Genomic DNA, 20,473 nt, shown 5'->3' on the forward strand with positions numbered 1-20,473 from the left:
GAGGGAAGGGGTGGGAGCGGCTGGGGTGCACGGAGCCTTACCCGGATGTTGTCCTGCCAGTGATGAGCCTTCTGGAATTTCTCYGCTGCGTTGGCAAGTCTCTGCAAAGCAAGCGGGAGAGGAGAAATGAGCCTAGGAAAATAATGGGAATCCAGGCATTGCCCATACCAGCCCAGGACCGTGGGTGCAACCCATGGGGGTTTGTGCAGCATCCTGCCACTCCTCAGCAGCTCTGGCAAGGGGGCAGGAGGAGGGACTGCAGGCAGCACCCTGGAAAGGTGTTCCAGGAACAGGGAGTCAGTGTTTCCCTGCCTGCTCCTGCCTTTCCTGGATCTCCAGAGGAACCACTGCCCCTTGAACTCAGCCAGGGCTGAGGCACTGCAGCCTGGCAGCTGTCAGCATCCCACTGGAGSAGGGCAGGCTCTTGTTGTACAGGGCAAAGGCTGAACCCAAATCCCTAAACTGACAGTCCCCAGCTCCGTGCAGAGCAAGGCAGACCCTTCAAAAATGCTTCAAACTCCCCTCAAAATGCCCCAGTGCTGGAGCCCAGAGGTGCACAGAGTTCCCACCTAGATTAACCCCTGCATGTGTCCACGCCCACCGTGGGGTAACCAGAGGGACCAGACTTTTCCAGAAGCAGGTTGAGGCAATGCTCAGCACCAGGACAGCCTCACTGGATGCTCATCCATGAAAGCCCTCAGCAGCACAGAGGGTGCAGCAGGGCAGGGCTGGAGTCTGGGCAGCCCCTGGGGTACTGCAGTGCCGGGAAGATGCTGCAATCTGGCCTTTTGGGGAACCAAAGGGGACAGACAGGGCAAGAGCTCCAGGCTTTTCACAGGATCCWCTCTGCATCACTAAACAAATAAAGCCAAGAGCAAAACAAGCACATTTCCCTCCAACCCTTGATCTGCTCCAGGCAGTCAGGTTTGTGGGCAGCCGCCCGGGGAGCTGCCTGCCAGGGCTGTACGACCTCAACAGCACCAAAATCCAGCAGAAAACAGCCCAGTGTCCCAGCCCAGTGTCCCAGCCCAGAGCCAGCCCGCAGAGCCGAGGGCCACCCGGACCCCTGGGTGCTGGACTCTGTCCCTGCCCACAGGGACACGGGGCTCCTGTCTGCTCCTGCAGCACTCTGCACAGCCTGCTCCCCACCAGCCATCAGCCTTACCAGGCTCCCAGGGAACACACACTGCCACCTCTCAGCTCCAGGCCAGGAGACTTTCCAGGCTGGTGCAGCCCCAGAGGGCTCCCTAGAGAGTTACTGAGAACCATAGCAAGCAAAGATGTGCCTTGTAGCACTGGCTCCTGCTTCACCTGCTCCTCATTTCCCTGCAGATGTACTTCCCTGGAAGGGGATGGATGTGCTCTGCTCAGGCAAGTGACACTGGCAGCCTGAGCATGGGGACAGAGAGGAGAGCCCAGTCATTGAATTGGGAGGAGGAAGGAGCACTGACAATGGGGTGACATCTTGGGCTAACCACCAGCCCCAAATCACCCCCTGTGCAGCACCACACACATAGCAAACACAGAATCCTTGGTGCTACTGCACACATGATTTCCATGCCATGAACCACAAATCCCAGGATGAAAAGCACTCCTCTGCTCATCAGGGATGTGGCAGGAACCCACAGGGGCAGCAGTGAAGTCCAGCTACATCGCTGGGACATTATTTCCCCAGGGCCTGAACAGTGGCCGRTTGTAAGAGCTCGTGCACACACACAAGCCCTGGGCACAGCCACAGGTCACAGCTGCTGTCCCCACTGTCACCAGTTTCTCCAGCATTCCATCAGCACACAGGGGTGCAAAGTGTCTCAGCCTTTCCAAATGGATGCTCAGGGGAAAGGAAATCCCCAGATGCCACGGTGTCCCTGTTGCCCATGCAGGAGAGTGGCAGCCCCAGCCTTGGCAGGGTGGCTTGAGCAGGGCCATGGCAGCAGATGCTGTATTTCYGTGAGGCACTCAAAAGCAAGGTGAAAAACATCACAGATCTGGCCCTCCCCAGCCTGAGAATGCAGCTTGTTCTTATCAGATGCAGGGAAACACGAATCCATCACCGCGTAATCTCGGCACGTACTGGTCGAAACTTTCCTATTTAATCTTTTCTCTTTCTCTTAATCTTGATTTCCAAATCAAAGTGTTTGCTGTCAGTGGCTGGCATCCAAGGGGAAAGATCAGCTATCAGCTAAACATGGAAGCAAAATYCTTATGGCTCCAGTGGCAGAGGGAAGGGAATGGGAAACAACACRTGGCTGGACAGAGAAGCCAAATTTGTGAATTTTCAGGGCAGATTTTCATGGTTTCACCTGCACAGCCACATCCCAGCCCCCAGGAGCTGCCTGGAAAATCCGYGGCCCAATTCTGTACCTCATCCCCCAAGCTTTTGTGCTGTGTTTATATACTGAGATGGCTGATTAAAGACAAGCATTTATTCTGAGTCGCATTTAAGGCGGTGGTGATGAAATATGCATTTTTCTATACTTGATAAGAGTGTGTTTGCTTATTATGGGCTGGGCTAAGATTTATGGACATCTTTAACTATTCATCGCCTTGTGTGAAGTGCCTGGAGGGCTGCAAATGGTGCAGTAAGGGACGGCTACACCCAGGAATGACGCTTCGACAGAAAATATTTTTCCTCTGGAAAATGTCAATTTGTCAAAGTCAAAAAAAAGGTTAAAAAAAAAAGGTTTAAAAAAAATCCAGATGTTCTTATTTGATAAATAGCATGTTGCAAGGATGGGGGAGCTCACGACGGGTTGGTGTGCTGGCTCCTGGCCACCACTGGACATCCACCCAGGAGAATTGTCCCCAGAGACCCCCAGGTGTTGCTTCTGCAGCATTTTTTCCTTGCTAAAGATATTTTGGTCTCACGATCAAGATGGTGACTGGGAGGAGAGAGAGGCCAAGGGGGCAGCCAGCCATTCCTCCTCTGCCACARGGATCCTCTGCTCACCTCCATCCCTGTGCAGGGGCAGATCAGAGCGATGTGGGGGCTCCCATGGGAGGAATCCCATCCTGTCACATCCCTGACTGGTGCTAAAGGGAGCCCATCCAATTCCTTCCTAGAGACAGGCTGCTGATGTTTCATGAAAGGAAACGAAATCTTGTGATTTCAATGGGGATCAATTCGGCAAGCTTTGGTCCCTTTCACTGCACTTCATGTCATCCCATTGGCTTTTATGGTTTTCACTTTGTTTTGGAATTCTCTCTTTTTTCTTTTTTTCTTAGCATTTCATTTCATCAATTTCTTCCCTGGTCCATTAGTTTCATTTCAATCTCTAATTTCAGGATTTCAGGAAGTCTAATTTTGGCAAGTTTCACTCCTTTTCACTGCACCTCATTTCATCTCTGTATGTTTGGTCGTAGTCACTCCATTTCCAAAGTCCTTTTTTTTTTTTTTTTAAATTGCATTTGGTAGTATCTCCTTTTCAGAGTGTTTGTTACACTTGGTTCTCTGATTTCAAGGTTTTGTTTCCTTTCATGAAAGGCAGGATGGGTGATTGCTGGATTCAGGACTCTCCAAAACTGTGTCAATAAGAACGGGCTCCCCAAGGGGGCAATTTGGGACAGCAGGACCTGGGATTGTTTTTTAGGGCAGGGTTTGGTGCTGCTCCTGCAAACCCCACTGACGGCTCCCCAGAGCCTGCCCGGAGCCTCACGCTGCTGCAGGTCGTCCCCATTAATGCCAAATGAGTTCATCATGAATAATGTTATTGTGATCGATACAGCTCAAGGATTATTTCTAATCCTTAATAATGATTAAACCATTATTTTTCAAGTGTTACAGATCAATCAGACCGGCTCAAGGTGTGCTGCGTGCAGGGACTGCGAGATGCCTGGGATGCAGGCAGTGCACCCGAGAGCCCAGCACGGTACAGGGCAGGCAGCCACAAAAACCTCTCCAGATTTCAGACCTGGGGTTGTCAATTGTGGGGTTCAAACAACAATAAAAATTGGAGGAATTACCAAAAATAAAGCATGAGAGTGAAATAGCTGCRCATTTTCAGCAGGCTGTGGTGCAGGGACTGCCCTGGCGCTTTAAGGAGCACAGYTCTTTCCCCAGAAGTAACCCAGGGCTGAGGACAGGAGATTTAGAGGCTGAAAACACTGAATTGAAATGACTCTGAAGGTCATGAAAGGCCAGCAGGAGATTTGCAAGGGATTGGTGTCTGGAGATGCCGACAGCGGGGTGTGTGAGGGGGAAGGTGCTGCATGGGCTTATCGTGGGCCAGCCTGGTTTGTATTCGCATGGAGCTGCTCCTGCCTCGCTGCTCACCCGGGCACATCCATCAGGGCTCCCTGCTCAGCACAGCCAATCGCCCSGGACTAAGGAGCCTCGGGGACACCACAGACTCAGCATGGGCAGGGGGCAGCACAGGTGGCACAGCTGGGCACATGCCCTGCCTCCCAAAAGCTGTGCAGGACAGGAAAGGGGCAATGAGGGGGTGAACATCCATCTGCCCCAGGATGGCAGCTCCACACTCACGGCTGCTGCTTGTCCTGGCTGTGCTCCAGGGCCTCGCTCCTCAGCCCGATCCCMCAAGCTCACTCACCCACCCCGAGCACACAAGGCTCACCCACGAGGGCTCACCCCCAGCACCTTCTGGGGCCCTGGAGCTGCTGTSAGTGTGGGGTGGGGAACACTCGGAGCACCAGGGCTGGCACGGGCAGGGACCACGACAGCCTCACCAGTGGAGGGGACCATCCCTGCTGCTGGCATCCCCTCTGCCCAAGGGGCCAGCACAAAGGAGGATTGTCTGTGATGGAGCAGGCACCCAGGGGTGAAGCTCACCTCCTCCTTGCCACCCCTTCTCCCCCATCACACCTGGGGCCATCCTGCATTGCTCTGATATTTTCACACAGACCCTCTCCAAAGGAAACTGGTCCAATGATTTACTAAATCTCTYCTCCCAGCCCCACCATGGCAATAAGCATGCCCTGGCTGCTCCTGCCTCAGTCAGATCAGTGGGTTTAACTTGGGAAGCAGCAGAGCAGAGCCCAGGGAGGCCAAAGACCAAGGCTGGATTTATAAAACGGGATTACAGCAAATACTCTGCAGAAGGAGACTGAGCAGCCCTGTGTGACAGCAGCAATGCCACCCCTGTGTCCAAGCCTCCACACAAACCCCCCAGGCCTGTGTCAAGGCTGGGGGATGCACCGTGGGCATTCTGGGATGGTGTTCCTGGCTTCTCCCACCCAGCAATGGCCTGTCACGCAGAGCTGTGTGTGCCCAGGGATGTTTGCCGAGGGAGAGCCGCTCCTGCTAAGCCTTCATTTAACTCCCTCAGCGAGGCTCTTATCACCCTGATGGCAGCGCCCTCCCCGAGGCTCTGAGGCGCATTAACTCCCTTCGCTGGAGATTCAAAYAGCTCTGTGCTACCAGGCTGGAGTGCCACACAACATCACACCTTCCAGCCCTCCTCCCAAGGCAGGGAAATGTGGTAAAAGGATAAGGCAAGAAGGTGAAAACCAAACACAAGCGACAAAGCCAAGGAACCCAAGCCCTGGGCAGGAAAATCCCCCAGGAGCTGGTTTTGCAGCTCTTCCTCTTCCATACTGAAGAAATGAGGATGGCACAGGCCCTTTCCTTTGGTACCAGCCTCCTCCAGGGATGGCACATCCTGAAGCCCCACCTGTCACTGCAGAGCATCTGGAAAGGGAAAAGCCTATTCCATGTGCTTCTCACATCTCCATCCTTTCTGCCTGCATGCATCAGGACAGAGGGTCCCTTCTCACAGTCCCACCTCTTGCCACCAGCTCCAGCTGCCTCCACCCCAGCTCTCCCTCTCATCCCTGCACATCCTCTCCCATTCACGGAATCCACCCCTAAGCAAACCCGACCGACAGCGCRCACGCCACCATCAGAAAATGATCAACCAGCGACAAAAGACGACAACCCCCTTATGTACACACAGGGAMTATAAATCTTGAGTAAACACTGTAAAGCAGCGAAGCATCTCATCCTGTAATAATCTCCRAGACAGTTGATCCCAGGGCTCTTATTACCCCCAGAGCCGTCATCTGAAATCCAGTCGGCAGCAGGCTCAGCCACGGCTGAGTATTGATCACGGAGGCAGCTGCAAATATGCTGCGGCATTTTTCTTTCAAAGCTCTAACTTGTTTGTCAATAACTCCCTTGGCTGTGCGGAAGGAGAGGGATGGAGAGAGCCCATCTCTCCTTCTCCAGCACCTGGATTCAGCCTGTGCACGAGGGAGGATGGGCCTGGAGCCTCCACTGGCTGTGAACATTCTCCTGCTCGTGGGAGGGCAGATAAAGCCCCAGTGACTGGCAAAGAGCAAGTGGTAAATCCTCCAAGAGCTCCCAGACCTCAGCACTGCAGCAGCTGGTGCTCCTGCTGGGGTCTGGCAGGGCAGGGAGCAGGGGCACCTCTGCAGAGCCAGTCCTGCCAGCAGTGGGCTCACAGTGCAAAGCTGGAGCTCAGCCAGAGCCAGAGCTGCTGCAAACCCCAGACAGGACAGGGGCATGGCCAGCAGCTGGCACTGGGGCCCTGGGATGAGCCCTGAAGCCACAGCTTCGGTCATTAACTGAGCATCCCAGTAACTCCTGGCTCTGCAGGCTGGCAGCACATGGCTCTTCTTCTCCTGTSAGCATCCCTTGCTTCTTCTTCTCCAGARCCACAATTTTTACCAGGAGSAAACACCACCACCATCCCACAACCACAGGGAAGAGAGGAGCAGAACATCCCAACGAGAGAGGTACCAATGTCTTTGTGGAGATGGTGAGGAAAGGAAGARCATTGCTGGTCAGGGTGTTCCTCCCACCCCAAAATATCGCTCAGGTTGCCAGAAGAGCTTAACTTCCCACAAACAGCAAAGCACCAAGGGCAAAAGAGAACCAGGTGTCCTGGCACGAGCTATTCCTGGTGCTCTCCTCAGCTCTTCTCCCTTTGCAGAAAAGCCTCTCTCTGTTACCACATTCTCTGGTGTTCCTGTCCTCTGTGAGGGTGGACATTTGCATTCCAAAATCACAAGCAGAGAGCAGTCTGCCCCTGCTCCCTCACCCAGGAAGGGAGGAGGGCAGGGGCACTGTGAATCCATGGGGACACTTGCCCCCGGGGACCCAAAATAGCAAAACGTCAGCTCAGCTGCTCAGACCCTCCTTGGCTCCTGCCCCATCCCACCCAGGGCAGGAAGGGTGTGCACCAGGGTGCGGGATCTGTCCCCAWCATGCCTCTGTCAGCAGTGAGACAGAGCTGTGGGATGCAGGATGGAGAAAAGAGGCCAGGAACAGGTGCAGGCAGGCTTGGCCTCCCTCACTGTCCCTTTCCTCTGAGTGGAGTCAGCAGAAGGAGCATTTGGCCACACTGGCATTGCCTCATCCCGCATCCTCCCGCCTTTCACCCTGGACATATGGCAGCAAACTTTGCTCTTGCATTAGAGATGACTTTAAACTGTACTGCTAAATGTCATCAYGCTCAAGTCCTGCTGGAATGTGCTGCTGTCCGGTTTCGGGACGCAGGTGGTCCCTTGGGAAGCCAAACCAGGCACACTTACCTTCTCTGCTCAGGATATCAGAAAAATCACCTTCCTCCACCCCCTCTGCCTTACTGCTTSCAGTCATGGTAGCCTTCTGCATCTTCTGTAGTTGGTGGAGAGGGAAGCAGTGACCTTTGCTCTGAGATGCCAATGTTCACACAGAGGAGAGCCAAGCAGGAGCATTCCTCCAGCTCTCCAAGCTGTCCGTGCCCAGCAACTTTAAATGGTGCTCATTTCACACCTGTCGCTCTTTTCTGGAGCACCATTTCACAAAATGAACAAGGTGGGGAAAGCCCAGCCTGTTCCTGATAAAAGTTCCTACCACTTCCACAGTAGTCAGACCAGTTAAAGTCTAAAATTCTGGCTGTCAAGCTAAAAAAGCATCTTTTGGGTGAAGCTGGAATATTGATGGCTGCCTCCCAGGMGGTGCTGAAGAGCTGAGACAGGTCAGCAGCATCCCAGAAGGGTGATGGGGACAAATCACCCAAGAAATGYGGCTCCAGAGTTGTTTTTTGGTTGGTGGGTGGCACAGATATATTCCAGCAGTGTCAGTGCTGCSCATCCCAACCTGAGCCCCTCAGTGAGTGCAGTGCTGCTGCCCAGAGYGGCTGCCAGGCACCAAAGCTAAAAGCCTGGCAAGCTCTTAGGGGACAGTTAATTCCAGGGTCCTGCCCTGGCCTTGGAGACAGCAGCATGGCAGGGACAGGGCAGGTGAGTTCCTGGGCACAAACAGCATCCTGGCACAGGGCAGTGCATCTGCCAGAGCTCTGCCGTGACTGGAAGGGTTTGGGGACTCTCCTGCTGGGTGACAAGCAGCTGCTTGCTGCACAGCAACGTTTCAGATGACCAGAAAAAATYCAGGTCAAGATGCATTTGCTGGAAGGTCAGACTGGGAAATGTGACAGCAGGCGATTCACCAAGCTGTGGGGGAGGAGACGGTGCTGCCTTGGGCTCCTTCCATCTCCTTTTCCCCCCTTACCAGCACGCTGTGGCTCCCATGGATGGGTGAGTGGGAGGACAAGGTCCCACAAAGCATTTTGGGTGAAGCCCCTTCTGGCAYGAGGTCCCAGGGCAGGCTCAGATTCTGCAGTGTTGGGAGGGTCAGCATGTTAATCACCATCTCAGCCCACTGCTCCAGCCCCCTCTCCTCCAGATAAACTCCAAACATTCAAACAAACAGCGCTCCCTAAACCACACTCAAATTTCCTGTGGACCTCCTGCTACAATCATCAAACAGGACTTGTCACAGTTCAAAATCCGTTACAATAACCACAAGGCGTTTCAGCAGCAATTATAAGAGAYAGTTGCACTTAAAAATCAATTTTACTTAGAACTTGGAGGAACGGGGGTTTTTAAAAATAAAGGGAAAAAGAAGGAAGTGATACAGCTTGTCACTTGGGCAGGAGAAGCAGGAATTTGCCTGGCCAGGTCTTAGTAACCAGAGTGTTCAAAGGAAAAAATAAATCCTTCCTTATCATTATCCTTCTGTATTTTGGAGAAATAAGTCCCATGTGAAGACGAGAAAAAGTTCAAGGAGTGGCTCTCCTTTCCCTGAAGTTCTCCACATGGTGCCAACAGCATAGAAGCTCTGGTGAGATGCAGGAGGGCATCCCTGAAAACCCAAAATGCAGCCGGYATCCTGGCAGGCCCGTGACTCCCTGCTCCACGGGCACGAAGCCTTTGGTGCCTTTGAAATCCTCCCCTTTAGCTCTTTGCCTCTCATTCAAGCGGAGGCTGTTGGAAGTTTGCACTGGAAACCACTTACAATCGATTTATTTTAAGGCATCACCTCTCGCTGCGCTGTGATGTGTGAGCTTTAAAAAGCACCTCGTTTATTATCTGCTGCCGCGCGGGGATTTCCGTGTGGCACATCCCAGCGCAGCCAGAGCTCCTCTGACAGTCAGTTTTTATGCCAAGGCAGATTTCCAGAGTGCACAAATTCCCACAGGGATGCCCCAAARTACCACCACCCCATGACCCCAGCCAACCCCGAGAGAAAAAACCCAAAACTTCCCCACTTGAAACCCTCCAGGAACACAAGTGGCATCTTTGTGATGTCCCCCAGTGCTGTCTCAGAGGGGTCAGACACACTGAGCAGTAACTCAGACCCCACTGCCACTGTGACAGAAACATGGGCAGAGCAGTTGGCACTGCCAGTTTTAAACACCGTAACAAAAAGAAACTGCAGTGCAAAAAATCTTAAAAATAACGGTTTAGTGGTGTTTTGCTCTAAAAACAAGGACCATAGCTGGAACCAGCTTTGCTCAAAGTTACAGAAAAATGGTAAAGAAGCCCCTGTGGCTCCAGGKGGGGTGGGAAAGTTTCAGAGAGGTGGAAGGGAGGCCACCCAATGGGTGTTCCCAATGTGACAGCTCACACTGACCTCAGCACTCATCCATCTCCCCCTGGCATTTCCACGGGACAAGAGGCAGCCTCCAGGCTGCCAGGACCCATTTCCATCCTTTGGGACACCCCTTTTTGAGATCAGGATGCTCACTCCCCCTCTCTTCAGCCTCGTGCTCTTTGACAAAGCTCAAAGCTCCAGCTCTTCAGGCCTCACTGCTCTTTGTCAAGGTGTCCCAATGTGCCTTCCCACTCCTGTGCCTCCTTATTCAAAGCCCCAAATCCTCACACAGTGTTTGCCTTCAGTCCCCAACCCTACACTGATATTTATGCACCACAGGACAAATCCTGGCTGTGCTGATGGAGCAGGATGGTCGTTGCTTTCCTTTTGCCCTCCATTCACTATTCTCTTGTATCTGAAGCCTAAAATTTCTGTGTTGCTCGACTCTGCATTTTCACAGCCCGACAAACCCAATTCATGGCCCAGCTTCCTCAGTTACAGTGAAAGAAGGAACCAACAGCAGAGAACAGCCACCATGGATGCAATTGGGGTCTGATGTGCCCACTCTACTTCACCCCACATCTCCCCATTTTCTGGCTTACACTGACTTCTGACATTACTGTAATATAGTCTGCCCAAAGAATTTCAATACAGATCATCTCCTGAGTGTTACAATCCTAATTTCTTTCTTTCTTTTCTTCTCTTTGTCCTTTTGCAAGGAGAGCAGCTGTCATTGCCTACTGAAGATCTGGCTCCTGCCTGGCAGATGTGATGCCCACAATGTGCTGGTGCAAATAAAGCCCCTGTAACAAGGGGCTCCCTTCCCTCTCCTGTAGGATGGCTCCTTCCATTACCATGGGGAATAGAGACACCCAAGGCAAGGAGAGSGACTCAAAGCACATGCCCTGAAACCAGGACAGCTTATCACTACACACATCTCTTGGGCTTGGTCTGTATYAATTCTGTCTGAGATATGTCAGACCAACCCCCTGAGAAGCCTCACCCTTCCCTGAGGCCCACGGCTCTGGCACAGATGGAGACCCTACAACTCTCCCTTGGGGTCTCTGTTTGTGGGGAGAAATCCTTCCCACCTCAGATTTTCCCTGTGGCAACGCTGGGCTGACACAGCAGATCCCCTTCCCTCTGTCCTGCTCCAGGACCATGTTTTTCTGTTTCTATTAAACCCAAAATTCAAGGCAACTTGACACTTTCTGTTTCTAGACCAAGGTTGGGGAGGAGAAAGCGTGGAAGAGCTTCCCTAAGGGAAAAGMCATCAAGTGGAACAAGTTTTCAACAACTACACGTTTCTTGACCTTTTCCACAGTCRTATCTTTAATGTTTCATGGACGGATTTGATAAAAAGAAAAAATTAATAAAATAGATTTCATTTTTAAAAAAAGGTCAGGACATGTGTTACAGGGAAAAACTCATTTAGGTCCCTACCTGCTGCCTGGTGGATGCTGAGAAGCCCTCCCCTGCCTCCCACCCAGGGCACTCCAGCCCAGGAAACCTCCTCCCCACCTTCCTTTTCATCACATTCAGGGTTTGATCTCTTCTGGACTTTTCCTTCCCCTGCCAGACACCGAGTCAGGAACCGTAAGTATTCAGAGATGCTGACAAATGCTTGGGAGYCACAAATACTTGATGGGATGTGGCACATTTAACTGGGAGAGGCAGCCAGGGAGATCAGATGTGGAGAAGATGCTTGTCCAGGTCCAGCACAGCTCTTCTACCTGCAGCTGCTCAACCTTGGGCCCAAAGTTCTCCCCAAATATTTAGGTAGATATTGAGGCTGTTGCCATGCCATGCCTGAGCAGGTGACCAACATTTGCACTCTTGTTCCTCATTTCATGGCTCTTGCACCCACCCCATGAGCATCACCCCTTATCCTTGCCTGTGGAAATGGATGGATCTGCTGTGTCTGAGCTTGGGCTTGTCAACAGCAAGCAAAGCAAAATAMACTCCCCAAGCACAGAGCCAATTCCTGCTGATCAAGATGTTTTAAAAAATAAATGGCATTTAATAGCAGCTCCATCCCGAGTGGCCCAGCGGATGTTCCCAGAGACTCAGAAACAAAAGCAGCCTGGACGCCGCTATGGACATTTCTATTATTAAGCCCACTYTGCAATTAGAGCAGACTTCTGTCCAACTTCTGCCTCCTTTCACCATTCCCCCGTTTTCCTTAATTCACTAAGAACAAAATATTATTCATCAAAGTTTGCAAAAAAACCCCGTGTGAATGGCTGTGATAACATCATACCAAGTTATTAAGTGGTGACAATGGGGGACAATTACAGTATATAGTCCATTATACAGCACTGCCGTGGGGATGAATCAAAGTAAAACACCCTGTGAATGGTGAGGAGCTTATTAACAGGAACATTGGTGTGCCAGAACATAATACCTGCATTCAGCCCCAGAGTTAGTGCTGAGCTGCTGCCGGCGGGGACCGTGGAGGAAAGTGGTGGAAAGGGCTGGCAGCTCCCCTGCACTGCTCCAGGCATCAGCCCTGTGGACTGACACTCAGCACTTAAATACAAAAAAACAGCAAAACCTCAGTCCTGGGCCTCCAGCACGCAGTGTCTCCCTTGATAAATCTGCTTCTGGAAGGTTCTGTAGGTTTTTAAAATGGCTCAGCCRAGCACAAGCAGACAAGGATTTCCCTCCAGCTCCCACCAGGATCAGGAGCATCCTCTCTGTGCTCACCAGCACTCCAGAGGGAGCCCTTTGGGAATCCTTTTGGCCAAGGATTGTTCCACCACTATCAGCAAGCCTTTGCAGGTCCTACTCAGAGGTGCTGAGCACATCCCAGACTCCCTTTCCCCATCACCTGTCCCTTGCCTTCAGCAGCAGGTGAGGTGGGCCATGATGCTGGGAGATGCATGAACTAAATTATCTGTGAAAATTCTCTTTGCTGGGAAGGGAAACGAGTAAGCAAGTCACATGCCTTCTTCCAGAGCACAGCAGCAGAATTCCTAGCTTTGGGTGTGCTTAAGGACTAACCTGTGGGAAGAGCTGGTTTAATGCTCTTCCTCCCAGGCTCTACAGCCCCCTCACACCTGGACACAGTTCGAGTAGGTCCTGTCCCTTACCTCTCTGCTGGCCTGAATTCTGCCAGCGGTGAAACCCTGCTCTCCTTTGCCAGTGCTGGGTTTCCTGCTGCTCCAGCAGCTCTGGTTTGCTCCTTCTAAGATGTTATTTTTACACTTCCCTTAAAATACAACACTAAGAGAGGCTTCTTGACTATATTAACATTAGGAATCTAATCAGCAATCAGACAGCTCATAATTTTCTGATTAGCTCTGATTATACTCAATCTTTAGGAATGGAAAAAAAAAAAGGAGGGAAAGAGGAAAAAAAATTAGAAGGAAAAATATAAAAATATTCTCTGTTCAGTTTCCCCACCCTGATTCCCTTGACGAGGCACATAGTCATAGGAACAACTCTGCCGCTCCCAGCTGAGAAGGAACAGTGCCACAGTGACCTGCTAAGATAGTGTTGGTCAATAACTGGTGCCATCACACTGCTGATCTTCACCCTTCCAGGCTTGGCTGGGATGCTGTCCTGGAAAGGGGCTGCTCAGGGAATGGAGAAGACATCAAAGGTCACTGAGAGCTGCTGACAAACCCAGAGGAGTGCAGTGAGCTCTGCTCTTGGGCCAAGCACCTCAGATAATCCGCACAAAACAGGGTAAAAGGATGCTACAGAGAAAGGAAATGATGTTTGTCTGTTCATTCAGCTAGCTTCAGCCTGGACCATGGAGCCTCTCCAGGTGATGACGAAGAGGAGGAGGAGGCTGAAGAATGTTGTGAGATGAGGTTATGGCCACACACTGGCTTGGTAGGACATGATTGGYGCTTTGGGGCAGCCCAGAGAGAAAGATCCCAAGGATTAGGATCTGAACACTTCCAGAAGGTGGGAGGAAAATGACCACATGGCCTGAAGCCCCTGGGTGGGGGCAGAGGATATCCCCAGCAGGCAGATTTCCCTGCAGACCAGGCAGCAGGAACAGGGAWGGCATCTCCTCTGAGCATCTCCATCATCCTACAACAGCAGGGCTTTTGTGAAGGAGGGAAAAGGGATGTCCTGCTGCTGAGCTCACAGTCACTTCCTCACAGCTGCAGCCAGGAAGAAGGAAACTGAGGAATAAGCCAAAGGAAGGAGATCTAAACCAACCCCTCTAACAGAGTTAATCACTCGTGTGTGCTCTGTGTAGGAGATTCACTCCTGACTGCAGCAAGCGATCAGCTGATGCTGTGAAGCATGAGATTTAATTATTTGTATCATAGCCGTGGCCTGCATAACTACAAATGATATTAATGGTGATAAAATTGTCCAGCTGGCTCTTCAAAGCCATCGCCGCCCCGCCGCGCTGCCGCCCACGGCGGGGATGTGCTGCTGCAGGGACCGCTCACAGCGCRGCACAGCCGATGGCAGAGCCCATCCACCACGGCCACAGCCGACAGACACCATCTGCAGCGACCACGCCATGTCCATGGGATGGCTGAGCACAGAGCACGTGCTTTGTGTCTTGAAGACACCTCGAKAACGAGAGGTGCTCTGTCACAGCACTGCCTGGCTCTGTGTTTGTCGTGGTGGAGCTGAAGATCCTCACACCAGCGCACAGGCTGGGCAGACACTCTGCTGGGAGGACAGGGAAGTGTCCCTGTRTCCCTCCACGCTGCTCCCTGCTCCAGGCTGCTCCTCAGGAGCACTGGCAGAGCTGCCAGGGAAAGCACTGCTCCTCACCCTGGTCAAACCAAATGGCTCGCAAAGATCTGTGCTAAGCAATCAACCTGCTGAAAACCAGAACAACAGAAAAGTAGAGTGGAAGAGAACAGAACAGTTCAGGTGGAAGTGACCTGAGGTAATCATCTTGTCCAATTGTGAGAATAAGGGACACCTGCCTACTTCAAATCCAAAGAATTTTGTCAAAGCAAACGGCCCAGGTCAGAACAGAGCAGCCACAGTGACCCCAGCAATCTGATGCCACTCTCCTGTAAAACTCCTTGGCTGAGGTCTCCAGTAATTTTTACCATGACTTCAAAGAGAAAAGCTTGAAATTGCCACTTGAACTAAACGGCGGAGAAGAGAAGGTGCAAACACTCCAGGGCTTGACTCCCCAACCTGCCTCACCCCAGCATCCCAAGAGGGCAGTGGGGTCACTCTATCCCCTTCCAGCTCAGCAAAACAGGTGAAACCCAGGAGGGGTTGTACCTGCACTGGAGATAACAACAGAAGGGACTGATCCCTTTCATGTGCTGGGACTCGAGCCCTGGTGTCTCCCAGCACCAAACTATCTCAGTGCATACACTAAAACCCATCCCAGTTCCCGTGGACACGTGTCCCCACTCCCCATGCTGGGTAAGTGTCCTCCTCACAGTCCAGCCACAACCACAGAGYTCTCTTTCATGAAGCGACTGCCAGAGCTGTAATTACTTTGAGGTGACCTCTAGAAAAAAAAAAAGTTCAAGTTTAAAAAGAAAATCTCCCTGGTTAATGCTATGCAAATTGCCAGCGAGGCAATCAGGCTGACTTTTAAACACTGGCCCCTGTCGAAGGGCTCACAAGACAGTCTTATTGTCTTGCTATCAATTTGCATCTCATTACCCACAATGCGCCTCTGGTTGGAGGTAACCTTTTGGGGAACACAGCGCGGTGGTGAGGAGCCCAGGGACAATGTGGTCACTCCTGTTCACAGAGCTTTCGTGGGGTTCAGCACCCAAAATGCGATGGGTGAGGGGCCAGGTCACTGCAAGACACCTGCTGACCTTGTGCCAGACACTGTGACCTTGTGCCAGACACTGTGACCTTGTGCCACTCGTGCCAGCTCCTCTGAGGGCCCTGCCCTCGCTGGCTGTCCCATGGACACCGTGTGTCCTTCCCACCGGGCTCACCCGCCCCGTGGTCCCCAGAGGCTGCACAGTAGCAGTTTGTCTCTGATCAAGGCCATCCAAGATGTTTCTGAGAATCTTTGCACGCTTTTGCACATCTCTGCCAACSTCCCCACCTTGGGGAGATGGTACCAAAATAGCATTTTTCGATAGGAAGGAAACCTGCCGTGTCCTTGTCCTCAGCCTGCTCCTGTGTCTCCAGCCTCCCAGGCTCTGCCGCAGTGTCCMACACCAGGTGCCTCCACCCTCTTCTCCACCCCCACCAATGTGGGGTGACAAAACCAAGTTCTCAGCGATCATGTCACCTACAAGGAYTGCTGATCCCCTGACCGAGGTGACCCCAACTGCGGCAGGGAGGCTGCCAGACCCCATCCCACATTACCCGGCTGCACCCCACTGCCACCTGCAAAAAAGGACTTTTTGTTCCCCAAAATAGGACCAAGCTACAGGTCTCCATGTCCCCTGTGTAASGTCATTCATCCAGCTCAAGCAGCCAGCTCAGGGACCCCACCTCCAGGATGCTCACCCTGTGCACGCTGCCTTGCTGTGGTACCGCTGCAGCCAGSTCAGGCAGTGGCTGGAAAGCTGCCCAGTGGAAAAGGACTGGGGCTGCTGGTCAACAGYRGCTGAACACAAGCCCAGGTGGGCAAGAAGGCCAGTGGCAACTGGCTTGGATCAGCAACAGTGTGGTCAGCAGCACCAGGGCARTGACTGYCCCCTATACTGGGCACTTGTGAGACCACACCTTGAATCCTGGGCTCACTTTTGGGCTCCTGATGACAAGAAAGACATTGAGGGGCTGGATCATGGTCAGAGAAGGGAATGGATCTGGGGAAGGGTGGACAAATCCTATGAGGAGTAGCTGAGGGAGCTGGGGAGGCTCAGCCTGGAGAAAAGGAGGCTCAGGGAAGACTTTCTCACTCTCTACAACTACCTGAAAGAAAGTTCTAGACAAGCACCTGTTGGTGTTCTTGCCCAAAAAAACAAGCAATAAGACAAGAGTAAATGGCCTCAAGGTGTGTCAGGCAGGTTTAGACTGAATATAAGAAAAAGTTCTGCACTGAAAGGGTTGTTAAACACTGGCTGCCCAGGGAAGTGGTTGTGCTACCATCTCTGGAAGGATTTAACAAACAGTAGATGTGGCACTTGGGGACATGGTTTAGTGGTGAACATGCTGGGGGTCAGGTTAGAGTTTGGACTCTGATCTTAGAGCTCTTCCCCAGCCTAATCGATTCTACAGTCCAGCCAGACTGCTGTCACAGCACAGCCCCTCCTGCCCTGCCAGCYCCTGCCCGCAGCATCCCCAGCTCCTCCTGGCCCAGCTCAGCCAACAGCACCCCCTCGACAGCCCTGTGCTGTCTGCAGCTGCACCCGAGCTCTCGTTCACCCCGTTTCCCTTCTCCCCATGAACTCTGAAGAGCGAGAAATCCCAGCAGGAGTGGAGAGCTGCTGTGCCCTGCCCGCAGCCCCCTGCCCTGCCCGGCACCCGCTGGCCAAGCGCTGGCAGAGCCATCTGCCACCACACGGTGCCATCCCCGCCACCACGGCCAGAGGTGCCCAGGCAACAAAGGGACTTCTAACAGGCGAGAGAGCACCACTGCGAGGAAGAAAACCCAACTGCTTAAAATCCTCCTGAATAATGGTGCTGCCTCCCTGCTGCTCAAATCAGACGTGGCACTTTGTTGTTACGATAACTAAATACAGAAGATTTGAACAGCTGGAAACACAGGAACAATATTTAAAAGAGGTCTTTAAAAAAATTGTTGGTCTTTTATTCAATAATGGAAATGGGATTTTTAGTGTTGTTATTATTATTTTTGAYTTTAAAGGCACAAGGTGCCCTACTCTGGTGTCTTTGCACGGTGCTGGTCAGGCTGTGAAGCTGGCTCTCGCCTGGTGATGGCAGGGAATAACTCTGAGACATTTAATAACACCCAGACATGGGGCTGCTCCAGGGAGCTGACTGAGGCATGGAAATCACAGCACCCTGTTCAGCCCTGCAGCTCCCTRACAGGATCCAAAGGTGCAAACCCCAAAGGTGCGGGGAATCAGGCAGCAATAGCAGCAGTGCCAGCCAGGGATGCCAGCTCCATTCCTGCTGAAGGGGAGGACTGCAGGTAGCTGTGGCTGTTATCAGCTCACACCCTCGGATAGCAGAACCCTTTCACCCTTGGAGCAAAGGAAAGCACTCAGTTATCTTCAACTCCATGCTGAGAACAGGCAGGAGGTGTTAGAGGAACCAAAGTGCTGGAGAGAGAGGTTTGGAAATGTTCTGGAATTAAGAGAAACCTCCACAACCAGGGCACCCAGGCTCACTTGCCCACACAGATGGGTAGTGATACATCTCTCTGGGTTTTTCAGGAGTGCAGGAGCACAGACCTGGCAGACCTATTCAGGCTGCAGTGTCAGATTTTGTGAACYGTCTGGATGAGACACAGTGAGTCAGTGATGGCTGATGGGACACACAGTTCTCAATGTCCCACACAGGATGGGACCCTCTSTCCTTCTTCCTGGACCTGCAGAGCCCATGACTCAGTGGTCATTCCTCTTACATCAATCCTGCAAAGTACACTGTAAACTATTTCTAGTATAACAGTGGGTAATTAAGAGAATACAACCAGTGTTGGTGTGAATAAAAATGGAGATTTTACGGTGTAGTATTTTGAGTTGGGGAGTTTTTTCAATACATTGAGCTGTGCCAGTTCCTGAGATGCAGTTGGCAGCGGCTCTCCCAGTCATCAGTGAATCACATCATCATCCAGCCCTGTGACCCAACATCCCCATGTGCTTCCAGTGCCCACAACACTGAGTTCAGGCAGAAGAGCTGCCTGACAATGTGATATCTGGGAATGCACCTTGTGTCAAGGCCCTTGGTGCTTTGGGACTGTGTACCCTGGAGTTGGCAGCTGACAGGGATGCCTCGGAGAGCCCAGGCAGCAAATCCACTGTGGCTCTTCCATGAGCCAAACTGGACCATCAGTCATGGCAGTGTCAGGCATTGCTCCAGCAGGAAAAGCCTCCCATGAGATCCCAGGAGGAGCACAGATGGAAACAAGGCTSCCAAGCATCACTCTGCTCTTGCTCTAGGAATTACTGACCATCTCAGTACACCCAGCCCTGATTTTAACCCCACCCACACAGCAATGAGCCCCACACCCACCAGCCATCAAGTGGTCTGAGCACACATGCTACAACCAACATGAGAGACCACCATCAGCTCCTGAGCCAGTACCAGCCAGGATCTGGGCTCCAGGTGGTGCAGCAGTCGCCTCTGTCCCATTCCTGTTTGCTGAAACTTCAGAGCAGGGGACATCCCCTGCCTCAAACAAGGCCCCTTTCCTCAAAACTACTAAAATCACCATGGAGCTTATTACTGCAGAGCTCAGTACTGCTGCAGAGGTCTGCAATAAATAAACCAGGGTTTGGAAGTACCAGCAAAACCAAGGCAAGGAGAGCAGCCCCTTCTGCTGCCCTGGTTTGGGGGCCAGGAACCCACTTGCTCTGGGTGCATCCCTGATGCAGCTGGGAGCCCCAGCCAGCCAAGAGGGGCTGCATTTAGGGCAGTGTTATAGGGTATTTATTTGGATGAGACAGGAAAATCAGGAACCAAGGGGGAAGGACAGAAAGATGAGAGTGGAAGGAGTGGGGGGACAAAAGGAGGGCTGGGGTGGGGAGCAGGAGGGATGGCAGAGGGAAGCAGGGAGGAGGAGCTGGAGCTGACAGGGAGGACAGCACTATTCCAGTGCTTCATTCCGAGGCCCTGGTACCCTTCACCCTGATGCCTATTTAATGTCATCCTATTCAGCAAGTGTCCCCATGATCAGGTAATTATCTTTTACTTACAAAAGAACATCTCTGTGTCACAAATGCTCCTTTCTCCGGCTCTGCCACAGATCAATATCTCCTCAAGGCCTTTGCCATTGTTTGGGGAATGGAATTGATTTCTCTGAGGAGCGAGAGGAGGGGAAATATATAAATAAGTGCTGCAGATGTGTCCCTGCTGAAGGCTGAGCTGGGCAGTGGTGAAGCAGAAGGAAAGCATTCAGATCCCACCTGACCACTGCAGGTACTGCATCCTATTGCTGTCCCTGCTGAACCGGCTGCAGGGCAGCCTCGGCTGTTTGTCATTCYGTGCACAAACATCTGAAATGCTGGAGCCAGAAGAAATTTCCAGCTCAAGATATCACCAGCTTTCTACGAGTTTACAGCAGAGTAAGAAATATGGAGGTGCTGATTCAACACTGCCCCTAAGGACACGTGCATGTCCCATGTTAGGGTTGAAGCACATTGCAGCAGTTGCTGCTGTGACCCTGCCTAGAGAGGAGCCTTGGGGACATCCTTGGCTTAGAGGGCAGCACTTTGGTGTGAGCAGCGTGGCACCAGCACTGAACTCAGAGCAAGGCAAGAGCACTGAGCCACCCTGCTGTCAGTGTGACCACTGCACACACGAGCTCCCCCCGSAGCACAATCCATAGACCCTTCACACTCCTCTCATCTGGAGCTTCAAAATCACGAGATATGGGATAAATACAATTCGATCTGGTGTTTGAGTCGGGGTTGCTAAACCTTTGGGATCTCTGAGCTGAGCCTCTCTGCATGACACGGCTCCTGCAGCCACAGAGCAGTGGGGGGCAGAGGGAAACCTCTCACACTACACAGGGACAGACACAATCTGCAGCAGAGGGCATGATCACAAGGAATGATCCTCACCAAGGAATTTGAAAATTATGCAGGTGTAGGGAAG

General features: G+C 52.2%; 1 protein-coding gene across 1 annotated transcript in view; it reads right to left on the minus strand.

The window, feature by feature from the left end:
* The window catches only part of CACNA2D2 (calcium voltage-gated channel auxiliary subunit alpha2delta 2), a 183,769-nt gene that overhangs the window by 40,920 nt on the left and 122,376 nt on the right, over window positions 1–20,473 (minus strand). The window contains exon 3 of the mRNA XM_057367985.1: window positions 42–101. Within this exon, the coding sequence (XP_057223968.1) occupies window positions 42–101 (60 nt within the window). The remainder of the gene's footprint in view (window positions 1–41; window positions 102–20,473) is intronic.

Source organism: Malurus melanocephalus, unplaced genomic scaffold (assembly GCF_030028575.1).
Source record: "Malurus melanocephalus ecotype Western Australia unplaced genomic scaffold, MMel_1.1 scaffold_87, whole genome shotgun sequence".
Taxonomy (NCBI): domain Eukaryota; kingdom Metazoa; phylum Chordata; class Aves; order Passeriformes; family Maluridae; genus Malurus; species Malurus melanocephalus.